Source organism: Spinacia oleracea, chromosome 1 (assembly GCF_020520425.1).
Source record: "Spinacia oleracea cultivar Varoflay chromosome 1, BTI_SOV_V1, whole genome shotgun sequence".
Taxonomy (NCBI): Eukaryota; Viridiplantae; Streptophyta; class Magnoliopsida; order Caryophyllales; family Amaranthaceae; genus Spinacia; species Spinacia oleracea.
In genome coordinates, this window is record NC_079487.1 from 123,093,172 (window position 1) to 123,112,453 (window position 19,282).

Sequence of the window (19,282 nt, forward strand, 5' to 3'; positions counted from 1 at the left end):
ACGCAATGTAGAGATGTCATGCATTGTCTTGGAGTTTTAACAATACAATGTATTATGCATTGTCTTGGAGTTTTAACAATGCAATGTATTATACGGAGTATTATATTAGATTAAATTAATGGTGCATTTGTTCTTAATGTAGCCACATCTCCTCTCTATTATATAAAGGATATTTTGAGCCAAAATATGGTTTATGCACCTGGGTGTACAATGCTCAATTGCTCACCCAAAGTACATATAGGCTATGAACATATAGTTCAAATCTATAGAACATATAATTTATATATTTCACTAGTACATGTACATTGAAATCATGCACCATGTTCATTAGATTTTCAATAAATGTTCAACAGGGTGCACAATGAGCACTGTGCACCCGAGTATATAATCCAAATTGCGATTTTGAGCATTTTGACGTCAATGTAAAATGTGTATAATATCCTTACTAAGATTTAAATTGTTAAAAAATATATTTTAAAAGTATTAAAATAATGCTTCCATATAAACTAGGGTTTTGAAAATGTTAGCACATGCACCAACCTAGTCTTTTATACGGAGTAGAAAAGAAAGAAATACGGAGTACTACGTACACATATACGCGTATAATACGGTAACTACAGGCTGTCCCTCCTGTCAGAAAAGCGTGTAAAAATAAAAATACGCGTTGCAAACATTCACCGCCATACTGCGCCAAACATATCACCGCCAATAAAGCTCTCTTCACCGGAAATATTTAACCCTAATCCCTCATTTTCTCTATCCTTTCTATTTATGTAACCTTCATCCCAGAACTTGCGATCAAAATCCAAAACCTAACCCTAGATTATGATTACTCTTCCTACTCTTCGTGCAAATTCTTCCTCAAAACTCATCAATTTGGGGAAGAATGCGTCTACATTCTCTTATTTAAAGCACCGGATGAGTGTCGATTTGGTTTTTGAAACGAGAATTGAAAAAATCGATCTTCGAATCTAATTTTTCCTCAAGTGAAGATCGATGTAAATCTTCACTTTGGGAAAAATCAGTAATGCGAGGGTTTTGACGGAGCTTCTTGATGAAGAAGTAGAAGTACGAGGAACTCACCGAAGGTAAGAGAACTTTATACAGAGTATTAGGCTTTAGAATGATGTGTTTTTACCTTCTGATTTTTTAGTTGAGTCATTAATCTTAATATGTAGGTTAATTTCAGTTCAATGTCTGAATCGAGTTTAAATTTGGGTGTGTTTGCAATTTGTCTTGTTATTTTGTGTTTGGAATGATGGCCTTATGAAAGACGTTGTCATTATTTTTTGGAGGACAAGAGTGAATAAGTACCGTAATTGTGAGATATATTGTCAGTATGTTTCCTGTCGTTTGAAGTTGATTTTGATGATTAAGAATTTGTTATTGTTATTGAAGCGTAATGGCAGGTTACATGAACATGATAGTAGTCTATAATTCCTTTAGCGGAATTAGGAATGTCGGACTTTGCATATCTCCATGGTTTTGTGTATTTAATTTGCGCGCGTGTGTCTGATTGGAGAGAGCCGCTGCTTTTAGGATGGAAAAATCTCGAGAAGGAAAGAATGATGTTACCTTTGCAGTTTGGATTGGGTTTACCACTGTTAGATTAATATTTCCTTAGTGAATGAGAAAAACTCAGGAAGTGAACATGATATTTCAGGTATATGCCTTTTTTTTCAAGGTCCCATGCTTGGCCTTGTCATCCTTATTGATGTTTGTTATTTGGTTTGATCTTTAGGTCTAAATAATTAGATGTGTCAGACTTAAGAAGGACATGTGAATCATGTGATGTTGAGGACAAAAGTGAATAGATGATATGACTTTGCATATCTCCATGGTTTTGTGTATTTAATTTGCGCGCGTGTGTCTGATTGGAGAGAGCCGTTGCTTTTAGGATGGAAAAATCTCGAGAAGGAAAGAATGATGTTACCTTTGCAGTTTGGATTGGGTTTACCACTGTTAGATTAATATTTCCTTAGTGAATGAGAAAAACTCAGGAAGTGAACATGATATTTCAGAGATAAACGGAATCTGAATTCAGAAGTGTTGTATGTTCCGAAGGTGATGGGAAGTAGTTGAATTATGATCTTTTTGTTTATTTGACTAGAGGTTCCAAGTTAAAATGGCATTACATTGGAGCGGTCACTTACTTAATGTGGACTTACATTTTGAGGGTACATTTATGGTGTGAGAAGATGGAGATTTTTAAGGTTTACAATTGTGTTTATTTTGTGGTTAACGGGATATTCGGTTTTGGAAATTGACATCGAACTTTGAGTAATCTTGTGAAGATAATTGTGATATTAGACAATTTTTGAAAGGAGTAACAAAGATTAGTAGCTTTGATCGTTGTTAGTGTGAGTGATTTTGGGCGCAAATAAAGAGACGCGTTCACTCGTTTTGAGTAGATGGTGCTTTTGAGTTTTTAGTGACTCTTTTTCATTTTGTAATTTATAGATGTCTATTTTTAATTGAAATTTCCAGAAGTAAGTGATAATTCTCGTTTACATTAGGCATTGTTTGAGGGGAGTATGAAAGTTAACTTCACTAATTTTGATGGTTTTTGTTTGTGTGGTACTTGTGTGTAATTGATGAGTGAGGCGTATTTAGAAAAGAATGTTATGTCGAGAATACAGTTTAGTTGATGAGTGAGGTGTACTTAAGAAAATAATGTTATGTCGAAAATACATTTTAATTGATGAGTGAGGTGTACTTAAGAACAGAATGTTATGTTGAGAATACAGTTTAATGACTTAATCTTTGAGATGTTTTGAACGGAATGATTGGATGATTGGCTATATTAATTGATAATGTAGGTGCAGAAGTTAGAAGTTGTATACAAGGATTTTATTCTGGAAGGATTTGTAAGTCATAGATTTTATTTATTTATTTTAGCTTTATGTCAGGAAAATTTGCCAAATACAAATAAGGTGCAGAAGTTGGAAGTTTGCCAAATATTGGTTTAGTATGAGGATTTTATATTGGTTCTGTAGGTGTTGGTTATTTTAGTTATAGTGTACAATATGTTAATTACTTCAAGAAAGGAGCTTTTTTAAAGGTCAGAGTGGGAAAAAATGTTATAGATTAACCGTCATTTTAGGGGAATCTAGGTTGCTGAGTTCTGTGTGTTTACTATTCGTGGTTGTGTGCTGATTTGTTTGTTCATTTCATCAGGGGTTTCTTGCTTTCGTCTTAAAAGGAATGTAGTACAATGCTGCAAGTAATTTTAGACAATTAATTGCTTTTGTAGCCTAATGGGCAGGGTATTGGTGCTCATAAACTTATATGCTATGTCCAACATTTGCTATGATTTAGATCGAAAATTCTTTTGTGAACTTTGGAGAAGCTGAAGTCTGCCTTTTAATAGATTGACTTAAAAGATAATTGTGTATGTGTAGATAAGATTTTCTAGGGACTAGAAAAAAGGACAGACCATACATGAATTTCTTTCATAACTGGTAATTCCTTTTTATGCCTTATCATGTTGTCTTAGCAGAATGCTTGGGGTTCATATAATTTCTTATTAGGCTGCTGTCCAACTTTGATTTGTGCCAAACCACCTTATAGAAAAGAGTTTCTAATTAAATTTTTGGTTTGGAAGCAAACTTAAGTATATTCATATCAATTCATGGTTGTTAAGGACTTAAGCTTATATTTATATTTTTAGGGTAATTGAGTTTTTTCTTTTGAGGTTCTAGTTGTTGTGCAAGTGTATTTACTGTGTGGTTACAGAGAGTTCTACTTCTAAATTATACTAGGAGTAGTCTTGTGAAGATGCCTTTTATATTACGCAACATTTTTGGGAGGAATTGGGAAGCAAGGTGCTTTATGTTTTGATGGTCGTTATCATGTGATTTGTGGGTCTAAATGATGGGAAGTGCTGACTTATGGAGGGGATTTGATGTTGAGAAAAGAATATTATGGGGAGTTTGTGATGCCTAAATCTAAGAGATCTTTTAAATGGAAAGAGTGAATGGGAAGTTGTATAGGTAGTTGATTTTCTTTAAGGATTTATAGGTTCTTGAGGTCTTTGAGGATTTTGTTTTGGAATTACTTATTGGTGTTTTAGTTAAAGTGTATTACTTGTTAACTACGCCAAACAATGTGTTATTTTTAAGGTTTGAGTGTAAAAATCTTATTGTGGATTAATTAACTCAAATTGGAATTTAGGTTATTGACTTTTGTGTGTTTTAAAGGTATGTTGGAGTGGCTACTTGCATTCATATGGACATATATTCTGAGGAAAGATTTATGGTGCGAGAGTAGATGGCACTTTTGAGCTTCTAGAGGTTGTATTTATTTTATGGTTAACGGAAATCTCTGTTGTGAAAATAGACATCTTTGAGATCTTTTAAGTGGAACGAATTAAACGAGTAATTGTATTAATTATTGAATAGGTGCATACCCGGAAGTCATCAAGTTGTATAACTTTGAGAATTTTTTCTGGAAGGTTTGGTACTGAGTAGGTTTTACTGTTTAGCTATACTACATAAGTTGTTAATTGGACTACAGGTTACAGTTGGAAAGGAATTTTATTGGTGGCCACTTTGATTTATATATAGACTTGTATTTTTTTAAAGATACTTTTATGGTGTGATTCGCTGGGTCTTTTAAAGTTGTATTGGCTGTTTTATTTTATTTTTTTGAGTGGTTAACATAAACTTCTGTTTTGAAAACTAAACATTGTACATTTGTACTTTGAGTAATCTTTTGAAGACATCTTCTATGTCAGCCACCTTTTGAAAGGAAAATGGGAACTGGGAAGTTAAGTTTATTTGTTTTGATGCTAGTGTGTATGAGATCTTTGAGTTTAAATGATGAGAAGCATTTACTTAATTTGTGAGCATATGGTGCTTTTGAGGTTCTAAAGGCTGTGTTTATTGTGGTTTTTGGGAAGTTGTAGTTTGAAAATTGAAATCATACTTGAGTAAATTTTGTTAGATGTCGTTTATTTAAGGCAACTTTTGAGGGGAATGTGGAAAACAAAGTTCATTTAATTTTGATGGTTTTCACTGTCTTTGATACTTTGGTCCAAATGATAAGAGGGGTGTCTTCTAGCCTTCTAGGTTATGTGTTGATTTGTGAACACAATATAATGGAGGCTGAGAGACCTTAATCTTTCAGATCTTTTAAAGGAATGAACGGAATGAGCGAGGAAATTAATCGAGCCTTTTTGTTGTATAGTATGTTGAGTTTTATTTTATTTATTTATTTCCTTTTTTTCTCGAAGGTTTATTAGTCTTATATTGTTAGGTACACAGTATTCGAAGTAATGTTGTATTTTGAAGGTTTGGGTGGAAGAAGCTTGTTGTAGACTGGCTGACTTCTAAAGGGAATCTAGGTGGTTATGATTTGTGTGTTCCAAAGTAAGAGTGAAAGAACTCTTTGTAGATTGAAGGAATCTGAATTATTGAGGAATCGATTTGCTGAGTTTTTGTGTGTTATGAAGGTGAAGGGCATCAGTAGAGTTATTATCTTTGAGTTTATTTGGCTAGAGTTTCCAATTTGAAAGTAATTATATTGGAGGCCACTTAGATTTTCAGGGACTTGTATTCTTTTAAATATACTTTTATGGTGAGAGTCGCTGGATCTTTTGCGTGTGTATGGTTTTTTTTAGGTGTGTGGTTGACAGGAACTTTTGTGTTGAAAACTAACGTCGTACTTTGAGTTATCTTTTGAAGATGTCTTATTTATTAGGCAACTTTTGAGAAAAAGGGAAGTGAAGTTTATTTGTATTGATGGTTGTTAGCGTGCGTTGACTTGTTTGTGAGTATTGCTTTTGTGATTTAGGCCGGTGTTATGTTTATTTTGTTGTTTACGGGAAGTTGTATTTTTGAAATTTAATATGTTCTTGGAGTAAATCTTTGTAGACACCCTTTCTTTTAGGCAAATTTTGAGAGGTAATATGGAAAGCTGAGTTTATTTTATTTTTGATGTTTTTTATTCCGTCTTGATACTTTGGTCTAAATGATGAGAGGGCTGTGTTTGAGGAAGGAGAAGGACCCTTATGTTGTGAACACAATATAATGGAGGAGTTTGAGATACCTTAATCTTTAGATCTTTTGAATGGAATGAGTGAAATGTGTGACGAATTAAATGATAAATTGGTGTTACCGGCTGGAATCCTTTTTGTTGTAGTAGTCTTCTTAGGTTTTTTCCTGGAAGGTTCCATATGTTTTACTATTTAGTTATACTGTATAAGATGTTAGTTATGTAAAGTACTGTGCTATTTCAAAGGTTTCCGTGGAAACTTCTAAATGGAATCTAGGTTTCTAAGTTTTGTGTGTTCCAAAGGAATTTGTGGAGAACTTTTCAGAGATAAAAGGAATTTGGATTCGCGTGTTTTAAGTGTTCTGGAGGTGATGGGTTAATTTTCCTTGGGTTAGTTTGACTAGAGGTTCCACTTTGAGATTATATTTGAGTAGCCACTTGCGTTTTTATGGGTTTATATTTTCATGGTACATTTTGGGTGTGAGGGTAGATGAGAATTTTCGGTTCTAGCGGTTGTGGTTTGTTTTGTGGTTAATGGAAATTTCTGTTTTGGGTAATCTTGTAAAGACATCTTTAATATTAGACAACTTTTGAAAAGAACAAGGGTAGTAAGTTTATATTTGTTGCTGGTTGTTGGTGAATGCAAATTTTGGGTGCAAATGATTAGATGGTTTGACTTATCTTGTGAGTAGATGGAGATTTTGATGTTCTAGGGGCTCTTTTTATGTTGTAATTTATGGAAAGGTCTATTAGAAAATAGAATTATAACTGGGGTAAACCTTGTGAGTATTCATTTATATTAAACAACGTTAGAGAGGAATACGGTAAGTAAGTTCAAGAACTTTTATGGTTTTGATTGTGTGTGATGTTTGGGTCGAATTGACGAGTGAAGCGTACTTAAGAAAGGAATGCTATGTGAAGAATACTGTTTAACGGAGGAGTGTGTGCTAGCTTAATCTTTGAGACGTTTTGAACGAAATGAATGTACGATTGACTTCAAAATATTAGACTGGTGCAAAAGTTGGAAGTAGTATAGCAAGTTAAGGATTTTATTCTAGAAGGATTTACAAGTCTTTAGTTTTATCAAGTAACATGCTCCATGAACAGATTAAGAGAAAGCATAATGGAACTTTTAGCTCTGCTGAACTTTTTGTTCTGAAGGTGTGAGTAGAAAAACTTTTCACATGTTTTTTTGGGTGTGGTTTTAAGGTGGTGGAAAGTATTTGTCATGATCATTGAGTTTGTTTGGCTAGAGGTTCCAGTTTGACTGGATATATATTAGAGTGCCCAATTGTATTCATAGAGATTACATTATTGAAGATACATATTGTTTTGGAAGAATGTGGAACTTTCGTGGTTCTAGGGGGTTGTGTTTATTTTTGGTTATTGGAAACAATTGACGTCATAGTACGAGTGATCTTGTGTAAGTGTCATTGATGTTCGTTCTTCTGAAAGGAACATGGGAAGTGACGTTTATTTGTTTTTAGTGTGAATGATTTTTGGGTTGAAATGAGAGGTGTTTCTTATTTTTTGAGGAGATGTTTTTTTGAGGTTTATCGGGGCTATGTTTTTTATTTTTGAATTCACGTTTGGAGTAAACATTGTGAGTCGTCTTTTATATGGGGTAACTTTTGAGAGTAGTAGATAGTTAAGTTAATAAAATTTTGATAATGTGTGTGACCACGGAAGGAATGTTATGTTGAGAACAGTATAATCGAGGACTTAGTGATACCAGTCTTTTAGAGATTTTGAACGGATATGAATTAACTATTAACTACATGATATAGGTGCAGATGAAGTCGTCAAGTTGAGGTTTTTTTAGGTCTCTAGTGTATATTTGGAATGTATAACTTGTTATGCCTCATTTTAGAGGGTTGAATTGAAAAATCTTGTTGTAGACGGACTTCTAAAGGGAATCCAAGTTGTTTAGTTTTGTGTGTTCCAATCAGGTCTGAGTAGATGAACTCTTCAGCGATGAAGGAAATCTGGATTGCTAAGTTTTGGGTTTTCTGTAGGTGATGGGCAGTAATAGAGTTACGATATTTGGGTTTATTGGACTAGAAGTTCGGAATGGCCATTTACATTTACGTGGATCTTTTTTTTTTTGAGGATACATTTATGGTGTGCGAGTAGATGTGTTTTTGAGGGTTTAGGGCTGTGCTTAATTTGTGTTTTAAGAGTAAGTTATGTTTTGAAAATTTACATTGTACTTTGAGTGATCTTGTCAAGACATATTTGGCATTAGATAACTTTTGAAAGGAACATGGGAAGTTAAGTTTATTAGTTTTGATGGTCGTTATTTTTTGAGATATTTGGGTTCAAATGATTAAGCGTGTTGGCTTATTTTATGACTTGATGGTGCTTTTGAGGTTCTTGGGGTTGTGTTTATTTTTTGATTTATTGAAAAGTTCTATTCTAAAATTGGAATATTATTGGAGCAAGTCTTGTGATATTTCATTTATGTTAGGTACTGTTTGAGGGGGATATGGAAAGTGAAGTTCAATAATTTTGATGGTTTTTAGTGTTTGATATTAGGGTTTAAATCATGGACGGGGTGTACTTAAAGAAGGAAGGTTTATAATGAGAATACAGTTTAATTCACTATATTTATTGATAATTGGTATAGTATATTTGAGGATTTTTTATAGAAGTTTTGTATGTGATACACTTTTTAGTTGAAGTGTATGACTTTTTAGTAATGTGCCGTATTAAAAAGGATTAAGAGGAAAGATCTCGTGGTAGATTATTCTACTCCTAAAGGGAATCCAAGGTTGCTGAATTCTGTGTTCTGAAAGTGTCAGTGGACAAACTTCTCACAGATAAAGTAAATTTGGGTCGCTATGTTTTGTCTGGTTTTAAGATGATGGGAATGGAAATAGTGTCATAATAATTGGATTTATTTGATTGAGGTTCCAGTTTGAGAGGATAGTAATTAGGTTCCAGTTTGGACTTATATTTATATGGATTTATGTCTTCAATTTGAGGATACATGTATGTTGTGAGAGTACATGGAGCTCTTGAGGTTTTAGGTGCTGTGTTTTTTTTTGGTTAATGGGAAGATTTGTTTTTAAAATTGACATCAGACTGAAAGCGTCTTGGATATTATCCAACTTTAGAAGGAACAAGCGAAGCTAAGTTTATTTGTTTTGATGGTTGTCAGTGTTGTGATTTTTTGGGTTTAAATTATGAGGGGTGTTGACTTATTTTGTGAGTATGGTTTATGTAAAGTATTTTGAAAATTGAATTCACACTCAGATCATATCTTGTGTGACGTTTCTATAATGGTCTACTTTTGAGAGGAATAGAAAGTTTAGTTAATCAATCTTTGATAGTTTTTGTTTTGTGAGATTTTGGGTTTGGATGACGAGGAGGTGTAGGAGCACAATGTTGAAAATACCGTACAATGGTAGAGGTTGTTATACCTAAATCTTTTAAGTTCTTTGGGATGGAATTAATAACTGACCTATATTTATTGATGATATAGGTGCAAAAGCTGGATTTTTTAAAAGCAAGTTGATAATATTCTGGAAGGGTTATAGTTATATTGTATATGTTGTTAATTATGCCAAAGTATTATGCTATGTAAAGGTTTGACCGTTAGTTTGAGTGGAAAAAGGTTGTTCTAGAATGACTGATTTCTAAGGGGGTTTAGGTTGCTGACTTTTGTTTTTCCTAAAAGGTCCAAGTGGAAGAACATTTTAGATAAGGGAATCCGGGTTTAAGTTTTCCGTTTTCTGATGGTGATGGGCATTAGTTGAGTTCTGATGATTAGTTTATTTGATTAGAGGTTCAAGTGTGAAAGAAAATATTGGAGGCCACTAACAATTATATGGACCTTGTATTTTTTGAGGCTGTGAGAGTCGATGGATCTCTTGAGGTTCTAAGGGGCTATTTTTTTTTTGGGTCAACAGAAACTTATGTTTGAAAACTAACATCATACTTTTGAGTAATCTTTCGAAGATATTAGACAATTTTTGAAAGGTGTAAGAAAAATTAGTAGCTTTGATCGTTGTTAGTGTGTGATTTTGGCCGCAAATAAAGAGATGCGTTCACTCGTTATGAGTAGATGGTGCTTTTTAGTTTTTAGCGACTCATTTTCATTTTGTAATTTATAGATGTCTATTTTTAATTGAAATTTCCAGGAGTAGATTTTGTGAGAATTCTCGTTTACATTAGGCATTGTTTGAGGGGAATATGAAAGTTAAGTTTACTAATTTTGATGGTTTTTGTCTGTGTGATACTTGGGTATTATTGATGAGTGAGGCGTATTAAGAAGAGAATGTTATGTTGAGAATACAGTTTGATTGATGATTGAGGTGTACTTAAGAAAAAAATGTTATGTTGAGAATACAGTTTAATGACTTAATCTTTGAGATGTTTTGAACGGAATGAATGGATAAATTGGCGATATTAATTTGATAATGTAGGTGCAGAAGTTAGAAGTTGTATACAAGGATTTTATTCTGGAAGGATTTGTAAGTCATATATATATATATATATTTTTTTTAGTTTTATGTCAGGAAAATTTGCCAAATACAAATAAGGTGCAGAAGTTGGAAGTTTTACGGTATGAGGATTTTATTTTGGTTTTGTAGGTGTTGGTTATTTTAGTTATAGTGTACAATATGTTAATTACTTCAAGAAAGGAGCTTTTTTAAAAGGTCAGAATGGGAAACAATGTTATAGATTAACCTTCATTTTAGGGGAATCTAGGTTGCTGAGTTCTGTGTGTTTACTGTTCGTGGTTGTGTGCTGATTTGTTTGTTCATTTCATAAGGGGTTTCTTGCTTTCGTCTTGAAAGGAATATAGTAAAGTTCTGCAAGTAATTTTAGACAATTAATTGCTTTTGTAGCCCAATGGGCAGGGTATTGGTGCTCATAAACTTATATGCTGGGATATGTCCAACATTTGCTATGATTTAGAACGAAAAATTCTTTTGTGAACTTTGGAGAAGCTGAAGTCTGCCTTTTAATAGATTGACTTAAAAGATAATTGTGTATGTGTAGATAAGATTTTCTAGGGACTAGAAAAAAGGACAGACCGTACATGAATATCTTTCATAACTGGTAATTCCTTTTTATGCCTTATCATGTTGTCGTAGCAGAATGCTTTGGGTTCATATAATTTCTTATTAGACCACTGTCCAACTTTAATTTGTGCCAAACCACCTTATAAAAAAAGTTTATAATTAAATTTTTGGTTTGGAAGCTAACTCAAGTACATTCATATCAATTCATGATTGTTAAGGACTTGAGCTTATATTTATGTTTTTAGGGTAAATTGAGTTTTGTCTTTTGAGGTTCTAGTTGTTGTGGAAGTGTATTTACTATGTGGTTACGGAGAGTTCTACTTCTAAATTATTCTAGGAGTAGTCTTGTGAAGATTCCTTTTATATTACACAACATTTTGGGAGGAATATGGGAAGCAAGGTGCTTTATGTTTTTATGGTCGTTATCATGTGATTTGTGGGTCTAAATGATGGGAAGCGCTGATTTATGGAGGGGATTTGATGTTGAGAAAAAAAATATTAATGGGGAGTTTGTGATGCCTAAATCTAAGAGATCTTATAAATGGAAAGAGTGAATTGGAAGTTGGAAATATAAGTGCCCGGGTTGGAAGTTGTATAGGTAGTTGATTTTCTTAAAGGATTTATAGGTTCTGTGTTCCAATTATTGTGTATAACATGTCATGTTTTTTTAAGGATTGAAATCTTGAAGGTATTAAAAGAGCTTTATCTAACTCTATTATTGTGTTGTCTAGACGTATGAGTAGAAAAACTTCTTGCATATCAACTTAATGGTGGTGGACAAGTTATTTGGGAATAATTGACTAAAGATATTGGTATTGATAGGAATACGTAGATATGTTTTAGAAAATAAGTAGTACACGAACTTCAGGGGTTCATAAACTAATTATTATTCGGTTGTCCAATTTAATAGCACCCCCTTTATGAAAATCCTCAATTTGGATGGATGAAATATTCGGTTCCTAGCAAAATACTTGAGCACTTATAATTGTATTGCTTTGTAGCTTTTGAGTTCAACATATATATGTTGTGAGATTAGATGGGGCTTTTGGTGTTTTGGTGTCTTCGTTTAGTATGTTTTTCATGGGAAGTTATAATTGGAAAGCATACTTGGATTAATGTCATCAATTGTGCAAGTAACGTCTTTTGTATTAGGCAACTTTTCAGAGGAATTTTGATGGTTGTTATTGTGTGTGTGTGTTTTGGGTGTAGATGATTAGAGATGTTGACATAAGGAGGGAATGCTATGTTGGGAATACAGTGTAATAGAGGAGTTCGTGATAATATAGCTGCACCAAAAGAAGTTTTACAGTTGACGATTTTATTCTGGGATTATTCGTTTGCTGAAGTTATGTGTAACATTTTATTTATGACAATAATGTACTATTTTAGAGTCGTCTCGGTGTGAGTTAATGGACTTTTGAAGGAAATCTAGGTTGATTGATACATAATAGAGCGAGTGATGTTAATTAGAGAGCTGAATGTTGTTGTAAGAAACTGTGTGGGCCGTGGGGTATAATTTTACAACTTCGTTTCACGAATCTCTTTAAAAATACTCATTTGGATCAAACGTTTAGTTTTTTAACATAATATTTTTGGAGTGTCCACTTATTTTTTGTACTTTATAGAGGTTATATATATATATATAGAGAGAGAGAGAGAGAGAGTAGATTGAGCTTTTGATGTTATAGAGGTTGTGTTTGTTATAGGTTTATGGAAAGTTCTTTTTTGAAAGCTATCGAGAAATTGTGAAGTCTTCTTTAGTGGACATTTTGAGAGGAATATGGGAAACCAAGTCCGTTATGAAATGCTGCTTGGAGAAAAGAAATGTAAGTAATTTTTTTTGTTGATGGCTTATGAAGCAGGTGTTGTAGAGAAAGAGGGGATTTTGTGGCAGTAAATTACTATGGGGCGAAAAGGTTTGGATTTTTGAGATCACCTGTGAGAGCGTAATGTATTAAAGGCTGTTGAATAGCCAGAAATATGTTGAAAGGCTTGTTATTGACTAGCCGAAGTTTGTGGTGAATATAGGATGCTCAGTTCCATTTACTTTGTTGGTTGTCAATCCTTGTCATCGTGGAGTGGCTTTATATGTCTATTGTGTAACTGTATCATGTATAGCATGCAAGTTGTTATTCTCATGGCATAAAAAGAGCATTCTTGTGAATGTCTATTGTATGCTAGGTGTTTTCTTATGGATGTAAAGGATGCTCCGTTTGGATTTAAGACAAGGAAATAAAATTCCCCATTGGTAGCGGAAGTTGTCCATTTAGCGGCGACAATTCTATTTTAATAGCAAAAAATATCTTGCCAGTTTTACAAGTGACGGACTAACAGGGTCATATCCGGTGAACCTTCAAAATAAATTACGTCGCTGTATAAGTGGATCTCATTGTGAAAGAGCTAATCCTATAATGGTTGTTGCATATTCGATTTCTAGGTTTTGGTTGTTGATAGGTGTTGACTTAATGATGAAAAGTTTCCACTTGGAGCATAGGTGAGAACTGAGAAGGGGTTCATTGACTATTGATACTGAAGATATGACAGTGTAGACCTGTAGTCGAACTGTCAAACATGCTTTAATGTTAACTTGAATGTAGAGCGTAAGGAAATATTTCCACCAAGTAAAAGTCCTTTGACGTTGGCTTACAGAGTCACAGGGGTTTAAAGCTTTGGAGTCAGATTTCCTTTTGTTCTTTGTTACTCGACTTTTTATTTGCCTCAGGTACCCGTGTCTGATTCTCAACCCCCCTACATGGTTTGGACACTTAAACACTTACAATATGGGGGAAAACGATGGGAACTTTCAGAAAATAGCCGAATCGGACACTTTGAACACAAGTACCTGAGTCCGAGTTAAATTATGAAGAACATTTCAAGGTGACCGCATACTTCTTTGTTGAATTGTAGTTGTCGACTTTGGAAATTATAGAAGCTACAATGGTGGTTTCTTTTGTTGGAGTTTTTGGGTGATGTTCATGAAATTAATTGCAGACCCAAGTCTAGTATTTAATTTTGGTTATACTTATACTCCTTTAACATGGAGCCTGGGAACTTCCAATGTGTAGAGCTCTAAATAGATTTTGAATATTTAAAAAAAAAAAAAAATTGAATTATTTTGTTTAGTTATAGTAATATTGTGGCAGAACTAATAAAGTAGCCAAGGAAATTGCTTGAAACCTTGTTTAGGGGATAGTTAGGTAGAGACGTAGAGTACTCGAGCTAGGGTTTTCTGCTGTTTGAAGTTTCATGGTGGTTCCAAAATCAGCTCTGCTTGCTTGATTTTGCAGTAGTCACTTGTGCTTTGAGAGTATGGAACAGTGAACTTGTAAATTTCATGTTTTCCCAATCAAGCCAATTATTTTGGAATACAGGTCTAAATCAAAGTTCTACTACACTTTTGGCTTGAGAATGTGTGAATTTGAAAATTGATTTGACAAGAACCTTTAATTTTTACGTTCTGGAATTTTCTCAATGGAATTGTGGATATCAAACTCATGCAATTCCCCCTCCCCTTTTAGAGAGCATATGTTAAATATTAAATATTGAATCCCCATGCGAGAGCTAAAGGTGGAAATGATTGATGACTGTAAGAGTTCACTGGGCCTTAGCAATATGACTTTATGAGTACATGAGATGTCTCTGGACAAATTACTCCGTATTTGATTTCAGACCCGGCAGTAATGAAAGGGAGTAAGGGAGACTCGTCACCAAGACAGTGCTTCTTATTTTGTCCCCGTAAAGTCTTTCTGAAATATGCTGGTGTATTGCTAGATGTTTAGTTGTCCCCGTAACGTAGTTGTTGTAAGGAAATTTTTGCTGAAAGTGATTTAACCTTATTGCTTGTCCTTTTTGTGATTCTGAGATGGAGACCATTGAACAACATCTCTTTTTTGCTTGCGGATACTCTAATACGACTGTTTGGGCTTAAGCTTTTGTTTCTTAAGACCAATAGGAGCCCTGGGGCTTGCTGAAGAGTGGCAGCTTGTTCTGAGAACGGAGTAAAAGGACTTCCAGCAGAACCAGTAAGGTGTTTTCGGTTTTGTTCTCTAAAGCTGTGTCTACTGTTTGTGGATTCAGAAAAATACAAGAGTTTTTGCTGGCAGGGATTAGACTGTGATGGAGATTGTTTTCAGGGCAGCTTGTTGATGCCAAGATTCAATCCTTGGTTTTCCTATGAGTCATTTGTTTACAGTTAGTCTGTAGTCATTTTTGTAAGGCTGTGTAGTTTTGGTGTTTGTCGGTAAGTCGACGCGGCTGTTGTTGCTTGTACTTCCGGCGTACTTTTTGTTGTTGTTGTTGCTGCTGCCTTGTACTCCTGCGTTTTTTGTTGTTGCTTGTTAGGAAGGTAGAAGAGAGATTTGGTGGGGTTTGTGTAAGAAAATACGAAGTAGGAGGAAAGAAAGTGAAACAAACGGGATTTGGTGGGGTTTGGTGTTATGAAGGAAGAGAGGGAGAGAAAGTGGGAGCCATGGAGGAGATGAGATAATAAGGGGTTAAATATCTCTTTTAGATGGAATAAAGGAGTGAAGGCAGGTGAAGCTCAGCTGAGTTCACAAGTGTTGATAAATAAAGGCGGTGGTTATATGAAGCAAATTAAGATGCTAGTGTTTTCTCATCTCCAAAAGCAACTCTTTACATTCGAACTGCCTATATATTTCCAGTAATGCCTCTTACAACTAAATCTGGTAGGACTAAGGCTGGCGGGAGGGAATTGTACTGGACTGTAAACCTTTAACCGAACTTATACAGCTATGCTTGGAGTTATAATTACTGCACCTGTTATGACTAGCCCTTCTTTGAATTTGTCTAACCTTATTATTCCCGTATCTTTTTTATTGGAGGTAAAAATAACAAAGCTGCATGTTCTCGTGGTAAATTATAAACCAGAGCAGGAAGTAGTTTTTACAGGACTTGAAAAAAAAAAAGGGGATATGAAATTCTTTTTTCCTGTGACTAATGAGGCGTAATGACCTATTCATCCACTGAATAACTGGATGCATTAACCACCAGTACACCATCCATTTCCTTGGCCTTTTATTTTCAACCAGTGGAGCTCTTTTATTTACTTTTTCCTTTAGGGGATCGGACCTGGAGAAATAGCACAAGATTTTCCAGCCTTTTGATAATCCCAAGTGCTGTACGTTGATGTACAAATAACAGAACCATGCTCTTCTTGCGAATTGTGCCTAGTAAGGAACGGCTGTCCGAACTGTTGATGGGCCTGATATCATGTCCTCTAGGAGGAGGTCGAGAAGTGCTCGAGCAATAGGACCTTCATTTCCTGCACAATATCCATCACCACGAAGACACAATCATATGTTTAGAAATATACTCCCTCCGGCCCTAAGGCTCTGTTTGGTAAGGCGTAAAACGTTTCATTGTAAAACAATTTTTCATGTAAAACAGTTTTCAAGGGAAAATACAATTTCAAACTAGTTTTCATTTGTTTGGTAACTGGGAGAAGATGGTGAAGATTGAGTGGAAGAAAGGAGAGGAGGTAAGGAGGAAAGAAGGAAAAGTGGTTTCCCTCCCTTTCAAATGGAAAAGGGTTTTCCATCATTGAGAGAGTAATAGAAAATTGTTTTCCATCCCTTACCCAACCAAACAACGTGAAATGATTTAAAAGGGGAAAATCGTTTTCCATGAAAACCTTTTACGCCCTGTCAAACGGAGCCTAATTGTTTTTACCGTTTCCTTTTAAGGTGTCTGAAAACGATCTTTCCATTTCTTTTCTTTCCTTTTTAACGTTGTAATTTTATTAGTTTATTAGTAAAAGGCTTTGTAATCTCATTTGGTTGGTTTTAATTTTGATGGATTAATGTGTTGTACTTTATTTCCTTAAATTCTATTAACTAGGGACAGAGGGGCCATATCAAAAAGACTTATGTTCTCTATAAGGTACTGACACGAATACAATCTACTCGTCGTAATTGTAAAGAAGGTGCAAATGCTAAGATGCAGAGTTGTATACATGTTCAAAGCTTGGGTTTTTAAGCTGTTAGCATCTCAACTTCCGTCATTTTACTATAAACTAAAGAGAGCATTTAAATGTAAGCAAAATTATTACCATTGCCTATGATCTTGTCATCCCATTGAACAACTGGACGCACTAGGACGCCGCTTCCAAAAAGCATCATCTCCTCAGCCCTTTTCCCTTCTTCCACGGTCACGTCCCTCGTGCTTACTCCGCGAATGTCGCCCTTCTTAACCAGTTCCTGTGCTAGAGTACGCATTCTCTTGAGTGTACATCCACCAAGAACTTTATCAAACCTCGGCATCAAAAGCTCTTTATCATACGTGACAAAGGCCACGTTCATATTCGGACCCTCTGCAACGAATCCTTCAGTGTCCAACCAAACAGATGTGAAGCAACCGTTTTCTTCAGCTTCCATTTGGCATAGTGCATTTGGAAGGTAATTGACACTTTTCATTGTAGCAAACACAGGAGGCTTTATTGGGATGGAAGAAGTAATTACTTTAACACCCTTGTGATCGGGCTGTGAGGCCGAGGTTTGAATTACAATGGCGTAAAATGTTGGCTCAGCACACCCAGACGGAGAGAGAAGAAAGTTGCCGTATCCTGCCGAAAGCCAATATCTTAAAGATCCATTTTTACACTTGGAAGCAATTACTGTCTGTATAAGTATGTTTCTCATGGTTTCGCTATCGAATGGTAGTCTGATTTTCGCCATAGTTGCAGACCTCACACAACGATCAAGGTGTTGATCCAACTCGTATAGATGACTGCATACAAGAAGTAATCAAAACCCGGGGCTGAGTCCAAATTATGCCACACCATTATTTGTAAAAAATACAAAAATATTTCTATAATTTCAATTTTATGAAGCATCTCAAAATGATACCCGTCTACAATAGCAGCGGTGTCAAATATACCATGCCCTCTATGTACCATGTGATCGTCCATGGGGATCACCATCGCCGCGGGGTCTGTTGTTATCCCACCAAATATACTGCAGTACATAGCCAGAAATTGTTGTTTTCCCTTGTGCCTCTCTTTACTCAACCTTAACCTCTCAATTGCCTGCAATTTTTGAACACATTGGAAAAGTGATCATTCATTTAAATAATACGTGTATAATACATTTTGTTGACAAGAACTAGGCTTGCTTCTGGCATCACATGAAACGAGACTATTACTTTGCCCATGTTGTACCTAGCATGTGAACACATTGGCGAAAGAAATAGATCCTCATGATCTCCGTATTACAGACTTAAACCAGATGATACTATCTAAAAATGAATAACGTAATTTATGATATTGAAACAACAATTCAGATAAAATGTATCAAACCTCTTCACGTGACAAGAGTGGAACTTCCGAAATTGGGGTTGAATCTGTCAAAATTAAAGTTTTCAAGTAACCAAACAGCCAAATTATGATCAGAGATGAGTGTTAAACTGAATGAATATCAAGAATAAATAGATTATAATACAGTAATCGAGAATTTTAAAAGCTGATAATGGAAGGAAATTAAAGAAAAAAAAAAGAAGGAATTTACTAATTAAAGACTGAGCTTGATTTGAGAGTCTAGGAACCCCAAGATTAGACGATTGAAGCCCAAATAAAGTACTTGGGGGATTTCTTGTAACAAGAAATTGAAAATTATAATGTTTAGTAAAGGATTTTGCATATTTATTTTGGTTTTGTAAGCTGTGCTGTGGGGGAATGCAGAGAGGAGCAGCCATGGAAGCAATGACCAATTATTTGTAGAGCCGTAGAGGATAATGCAAGAGGGTGCATCACTATACATTCTACATCAACATACTAGAAGTACTAAAGCTGATAGTGACCATTAACCAACCTTCTACGGAGCTTGTTAGTGTTGTAGAAAGTAGTACTGCAAAACCCGAAAATGGTTACATAAATGTGGGCCGAATACTTTGATTTATGTAAATTCTCCTCGACTATGGTGCAGTCGGAAAAGGCATTAACAATCCGTCTTAGTATACCGCGCACGTGCCATGAATTGGTACCGAACCACACGGGGGCGGCGCCGTGTAAGGGAAAGCCTTCTGGGCCACAACACAAGAGATACCACTTCAAACATTATAAAGCTCGCTATACTATTTAAACAAGGGGGAAAGTTACTTCTCTTCCAACGTGGACAAAAACCTTTCCCAAAAAAGTAAGAGTTTTACGCACTTTTTGCATTTTATCCAGCAATTAAGAGCACTTTCTCGTCCATTTTCTTAAAATTACAACACTTTGATCGTTAAATTTGTTGGTTCATAACTTT

The 19,282-nt window shown here is 34.9% G+C and overlaps 1 protein-coding gene and 1 long non-coding RNA gene across 3 annotated transcripts; one reads left to right on the forward strand and one right to left on the reverse strand.

The window, feature by feature from the left end:
• Positions 1-694: 694 nt before the first annotated feature.
• Positions 695-16,857, forward strand: LOC130472401 (uncharacterized). Of its 2 annotated transcripts, none has more exons than XR_008932562.1 (2): positions 695-1,088; positions 12,234-16,857. It is a non-coding gene; the product is annotated as an uncharacterized lncRNA (long non-coding RNA). The 2 variants fall into 2 exon arrangements; XR_008932563.1 differs by having other exon boundaries at positions 12,731-16,857.
• On the reverse strand, positions 15,873-18,784 carry LOC110775167 (D-amino-acid transaminase, chloroplastic). The gene is made up of 5 exons (XM_021979775.2): positions 18,545-18,784; positions 18,337-18,380; positions 17,888-18,066; positions 17,092-17,768; positions 15,873-16,305 (listed from the first exon to the last, which is right to left on the reverse strand). The coding sequence occupies exons 1-5, from the start codon at positions 18,729-18,731 to the stop codon at positions 16,211-16,213; spliced, it is 1,182 nt and encodes a 393-aa protein (XP_021835467.2). The 5' UTR covers positions 18,732-18,784; the 3' UTR covers positions 15,873-16,210.
• Positions 18,785-19,282: the final 498 nt, after the last annotated feature.

Coding starts and splice junctions, on each gene's coding strand:
- LOC110775167 (XM_021979775.2), bottom strand. CDS start 18,731: ATGGCTGCTCCTCTCTGCATTCCCCCACAGCACAGCTTACAAAACCAA. Junction 17,769..17,887: donor ACCGCTGCTATTGTAGACGG/GTATCATTTTGA, acceptor TCTTGTATGCAG/TCATCTATACGAGTTGGATC. Junction 16,306..17,091: donor TGACAAGATCATAGGCAATG/GTAATAATTTTG, acceptor GATATTGTGCAG/GAAATGAAGGTCCTATTGCT.